This window comes from Galeopterus variegatus, unplaced genomic scaffold (assembly GCF_000696425.1).
Source record: "Galeopterus variegatus unplaced genomic scaffold, G_variegatus-3.0.2 Scaffold15002, whole genome shotgun sequence".
Lineage (NCBI taxonomy): Eukaryota > Metazoa > Chordata > Mammalia > Dermoptera > Cynocephalidae > Galeopterus > Galeopterus variegatus.
The window spans coordinates 15,458-21,829 of record NW_007741113.1 but is presented as its reverse complement, the minus strand read 5'-3'; the positions used below and the strand labels follow the sequence as shown (position 1 = coordinate 21,829).

General features: G+C 38.0%; 1 protein-coding gene across 1 annotated transcript; it reads right to left on the bottom strand.

Annotated features, from left to right (window-relative positions):
- Positions 1–5,325: 5,325 nt before the first annotated feature.
- Positions 5,326–6,270, bottom strand: LOC103582127 (olfactory receptor 10K2). Its single transcript, XM_008563808.1, has one exon. It carries the CDS (start codon positions 6,268–6,270, stop codon positions 5,326–5,328), a length of 945 nt encoding a protein of 314 aa, XP_008562030.1.
- Positions 6,271–6,372: the final 102 nt, after the last annotated feature.

Here is a 6,372-nt window from a genome sequence, read left to right as displayed (position 1 = left end):
AAAAAAAAAAAAAAAAAAAAAAAAAAAAAAAAAAAAAAATAATAATAATAATAATAATAATCAATGTGTATAACTCTTGCTAATTTGAATATTACTTTTGGATTTTCCATTTTGTGCTTTGATTTATGGATTTAATTTGCTCTAATATATTAATAGTTGTCATTTTTAGCATTTTGCTTTCTGGCAGGGCAAATCTTATTACTATTCTCTTTTGGTATCCGCAATTGTAAGCTGTTTGAGGATTTAGTCTTAAACTCTCAGAGCTCTGTAGGCACATAAATGGTTTCTAGCATATTCCCTTACTCCTCTGGATTACTACTCTGTGGAGCTTGCCCCTTCTACAACTTCATTCTGAAGTGCTGTACCACTGATCGTCACCAGTGATGTCTCTTTCGGTCTCTTGCCAACCACAGATACAAGGTCTGCTCTTTAGTTGCACTATCATGTCCTCTGGGAATGATTACTTCCTTATGTTTCTGAAACAAGTTATTTCCACTGTGCTAATAAAGATTCATCAAGGGAATTGAGCAACTTTCCTGACTAAGACACAAATAGTAAAAAAGCCAAAAGTAGAATCAGGTTCCAAAAGTTTTCTGTGAAAGAAAGTTCAAAGTGAAGTGGAATCATTGGGAAAATCATCCGAGGAAAGTACAGAGGTTTTTTGGGGGAAATACATAGAAAGTCATCTCATCAAGCATTGAGTGAGGTTGAGTTAACACATGAAAGTTGAATCAGTTAGTGCAGAAAGGACCAGAGGTAATTTGCTAGAGAATGGGGATATCTGGAACCCTATTTTTCCATAGACGGATCATTCTCTTCCCATTAGACATAGACATTTTGTATTTTCTGGTCACTGGGGTCAAGGCCCTATTGAAGACAGGTACACTTATGCCATAGACACTTTTTTTGTTAAATTGAAGCATAATATTTGCAAACTATACATCCAACAAGGGATTAATATATAAGTAACTCAAACAACTTTACAGTAAAATAAAATAAAATAAAATAAAAAATCCAATTAAAAATGGGAAAAGGAGCTGAATAGACTTTTTTAGACTTATCTCAAAGGAAGATTAGGAAATCTGTTCTTGTACCTCTCTCTATAACGGCTGCTAGAAAGACGCTATCACTAATCATCAGGGGAATGCAGAACAAAACGACAGACACTTTTTAATTGCAAGAGATTATAAGAAGATGGCTCTACACATTTTAAAATGTGCATGGGGACTTTACAGTGGAATTGCCTTCTCAAATGAAAGATGCATATTTTCTTGGAGAGGAGCGCAGAACTAAGCTAGCTCAGGTAGAACTAAATGTTTTATCTTACAATGTCTGATTCTCTGAAAATGTGTGAAACTATTAATATCTCATTAAAACCATCAAAGATACTAATTTAGGAAAAAAATATGAGTTGAACTTTTTCTTTGAGTATATCTACCCATTCATCCTAATCAACTCTTGATCTTTGTGAATGTTTGGTTTTTGGGGTTTCTTTTTGGTTTATTTTGGGGGCTGGCCAACCCTTGACCTTGGCATTACAAGGCAGGGCTCTAACCAAATGAGCTAACCAGCCAGGCTTTAAAATTCTGGGGTTTTTTGGTTCTTTTTTTCTTTTTGGTTTTGATCTTTGTCAATGTTAAGACTGTTGTTATATATTAACACATAAGAAAACAGAAATCTGTTATTTTACGCTCTCACTGACTGATATGGAAGATGTATCCTTGACGTGAAAGAATGTTTGTGCTTTATTAGCTAAGCACAAACCTACTCATCTTTCTCAGTACAAATGCCTCTATGGTAGTTCTTTATTTGTTGTCCCTCAGATCTACCCCACTCTTCTGAACTTGGCTTTTAGATACTTGGGTTGGTATTCTGCAAATTACATTTTCCTGAACTTTCTTGCCTTTTTGCTTCCAGTTAGTCACTATCAATGAAAAGGACAAATTGGAAGGAAGGGTGTGGTAGGAGTTGCTTCCCTTCTACCTCCAGCTCCTGCTGGCATTTCCTAGCAGCAGCAGGTAGGTATGGGCCCAGCCTCCAGTTTCCTTTAGCACTCCTGGTACCAGCCCTGCTTCATCTCCTTGAAGGCACCAGCCACATTCATGCCACTCCTCTGGGTAATCATGGTGCTACCGATGGCATGATTCTATACCCTCTGGGTCCACTCCCTGGATTATTTAATCAACTGCCAGGCCATTCCCGCTTCTGAGAAGTTCTAGCACTAGACCTCCAGGATCTCTCCTCTCAACTCTTAATTTCTATTAACATTACATTTTCCTCATTTCAGGTCTAAGCAGAGTAGCCACTCCCTTCAATTATGTATATGTGAGTTTCCACAACATCTGTTATTTGTTCTTTCAAACTTCTACAGCTATGTAATCAGTTTTCTATATTGAACCACAGCTTTTTGGAATAGCTGCCATTACTTTCGTTTCTTAGCTTAACCCTGACAGTTACAGTCTCTCACATACCAGAAGATAGCATTCAATAGTGAGTGTGTGTAAGCACTTTAGACTTGCTCATAATATGTGAGAGAGATACAATGCTCACCATAAGACAGAGTAGGTAATCAAAGTGGTACTCTGGCAGAAATTCAGGATTGAGAGAGAGAAATGTAGGGTTAGTTGAAGGAGCAGGAGGCTGGATGTCTAGAAGAAAGATTTAGGAAGAAAGACTTAGAAGAAGAGATATCTAATATTTGAAATGGAATGTGATATATTTCATGATGTAATATGCCACTTTTATATATCCCGGTGATTCTTTAATAAATGAGTTTTTGATAATAAAGATTTTTTTGAGGGGATGTATATTGGTTTAAAAAAGGAGCAGGAAATAGCTTACAGATGGGTTACCTTCTGTTAACTTAAGTTTGAACTTGCTAATACAAAGTACAAGAAATATATGTCCTGGCAGGTGATGGAAGCTGTCTCATGACTTCAATTATGATTGGCCTGCTCAATGTTGAAGAGGGTCTTATAAAATCAGTCCTAACACAAAAATCCAGCCTGATAGTATAGTCTACAAGTCCAGTTATAGTGCTATTATAATTTTGGGGACCAAGGTAACAGAAGTGTATAATCCTACATTGGTTTCACTTTCCTCATTCCTACGATATATTCCTACATATATATTACATGTATGTAATAGACAATGAAAAATGAAAAATGAAAATATCAGTTTATTATTATTTGCAGAGTTTGTGCCTGAAAGCCAAGTGCAGATTTCTCTGTAAACTCAGCTGGAATACATGGCCTAGTTAGAAGGCCTAAGGGACTTTGATCTCTTGCTAAAGCCAACCAAATCTAAAGATCTCATTACTCTCCTGGAAGTTACATATGATTGGAGCATAGAGATAAAAATAACTATGGGTGTGTGTTTGTGTGGGGTGTGTGTGTGTGTCTGTATAAAGAAGAATGAAGAGAGCAAAATGTCCAGTGTTAACCTACGGGGGGTGGGGGTAAACCCAAGGTCAAATTAAGTCTTTAGTCATATGGAAAAATAAAAAGAAGGATAAAATGTCAGGATAGTCATTCTAACAATCACGACCTTTTAACGCAGAGTGATCCTGCCCCCTTTGCAATGTTCTCGTATCTGACTCCAAAGTATCCACAACTTGGAAACGAACAAAATTTGAAAGCCATTTATCTAACGTTAAGAGTATATCTTTTCCACAAATGCCACATGGCTTAGTCTTCTATTGTTAAAGATGGATTCTTACAGCGTCTACCCTCTATTAATTAAAAAGTCACAGTCTTTACAAGGGGTCGTGTGAGAGCATTCTAGGAGTATTAATAAAGGTAACAGATCCTATGAGCTCAGTATCAATTCTTCTATTCATCAGAAGGCAAGTTATTTTAATTCTCTGAGTGTCGATTTTCTCATCTACAAAATGTGGATCATAATATCTATTTCTTGGAGATGCTCTAAAGTGTAGCAACAGGGCCAAGGAAAAGAAAACTTTGTGGTCCCAAAAATTAATTTTTCTTCAGTCTTTGTGATCTTCAGATCCCAACCTCAGCAGGTCTCAAGCTTGAAAGAAATGGAAGAAATGCAATTGTCATGTTCTCAGCAGACAAGACTTACAGCCCAAGATTAAACAGGGCCTATAAATGAAACATCCCACTTTTTCTGGAAGTTATACATAACTGATGAAGAGATTGATGGAAACAAAATGGAAAACAACTTAGAAAGAAAATAAGTCAATCAGGAGACCTTTATTGATAAGTGGATCTTGAAAAGAAACATAATGTGACGAAGCATCTTCATTGTGGAACTTCTTGTTTCCTCTCATTCCTGCAGAAAGGAGAGATAATTAAAACCTCTTCTAACTCAATTTCTGGCCTCAAACACACATGAAGACCCTGGAGTTGCATGGAGAACAGACTGCTTGTTCTTTACAGAGAGTTTCCCATTTGGCAATTGTTTAATGAAATGAGTTTAAGCTCAGCCTGCCTTTTCTGGCCACTGTATATGGTTTTAGGTCTTCTCTTTAACCAATGTTCCTCTAAATACCATCAAGACATGCTGACCAAATTTAGGATTGTGCCAGTATATAAGAAATGGCTAGATGAAAGGAGCTCAACTGTTCTCATCACAAAGAAAAGATAAATTGTTGCAATAATGAATTTTCTAACTACCCTGATTTGATCATTACACACTGTATACATGTATTAAAATATAATTCTGTGCCCTCTTAATATGTACAATCAATACATTTCAATTAGAAATAAATTAATAATAATAACAATATGCCCCCAAAATTAGAAGAAAAGTATCTCCATTAATATGTTAGAAACACAAAAATGGATAACTTTTGTAAAATTTTCAAACTTGAACATTAATTTTATATGTGTTATGCACCTCACATTGTAATAGGCAATTTACAATTATTACCTCATTTAAAATTTGTGGTTTGACTATAGTAAAAGTCTGAGATTCAGAAATCACCCAGAAAGAGAGTAATCTAAAGACAGAAGCTGCTTGGATCCACAGAACGGAGTTAGGGTTGTGCAATATTTTGCAGGGTTAGTTTCTAGACTAGCTGAGATTGGAAGATAGTATTTGCCAGAGCCTAGGATTCTGAACACATATATGCTTTCCTATAACAGCTATCATTATTTTACGCTCAACTGACAAAACTTCAATGGGGTAATAAGTCATGTGATCACAGCAAGAAGTGTTGTTTTTCTGATTTTTATATTTGTAGATGAAGGAGAGAGGATCTCTGCTCCTGCACATGGTGCTCAATTGCTTGATGATTTCTGTTCTGATAATTTTTTCCTTATATACCTTGTGTTTTACTGTTTGGAAAGAGCAGGACCCAGATTAATGAGGTGGAAGGGAGATTGTTCTTCGCATAATTCTATGAAGTGCTGATCGGAACTCTTTATTTCTCAAGCTGTAAATTACTGGGTTGAACAATGGGGTTATGATAGTGTAGGACACTGCTATCAGACCATTTTGGCTTGAAGAGTAGTTGGACTTAGGCCTTAAGTAGATAAAGGAGGCACAGCCATAGTGAACAGTGACAATAATGAGATGAGAAGCACAGGTGGAGAAAGCTTTATACCTGCCCAGTGTGGAAGGAAATTGGAATATGGCAGAGATTATGTGAATATAGGATACCAAGATTAATAACAGGGGGATAATCAGGACCAACGCACAGAGCATGAAGATGAAAATCTGAGTAAAGTGAGTATGGTGGGATGCCAGCTTGAGGACAGGAGAGATGTCACAGAAAAAGTGATGGAGCTGGTTGGAGGAGTGGAAAGGCAGGTGAAATACCAAAGATGTGATGACCTGTGCAGCAGTAAATCCACAGGTGCAGGCAGCAGCCACTAGCCCCGCGCACATGCCGTGTCCCATGAGCACTGTGTAGCGCAGTGGGTTGCAGATGGCCACGTAACGATCATAACCCATGGCTGCCAGCAGGAAGGAGTGAGAGCAGCCAAGGAAGAGGAAGGTAAACATCTGGATGCCACAGCCCAGGAAAGAAATGGTCTTCTTCTGGGCCAGCAGGTCAACCAGCATCTTAGGTACAATGACGAAGGTGTAGCAAGTCTCAAAGCAGGAGAGAACGGCTAGGAAGAAGTACATGGGGGTATGAAGGGCTCTGTCCAGCACAATGGTGGACATGATGATGGCGTTAGTACACAGAGTGAACAGGTAGAGGAGCAGAAAGACAACAAAGAGCAGCCACTGCAGCCCAGCCAGAGAGGAGAAGCCGAGAAAGACAAACTCTGTCACCACAGTCTCGTTGACCTGCTCCATGGAAGCTACATCATCAGGGGACAATCTGGGAGAGAGGAGGAGATAGGGCCCAAAGAAATTCCTGAAAATTAGTAGAACCACAGGACATTCGTCACTACAGAG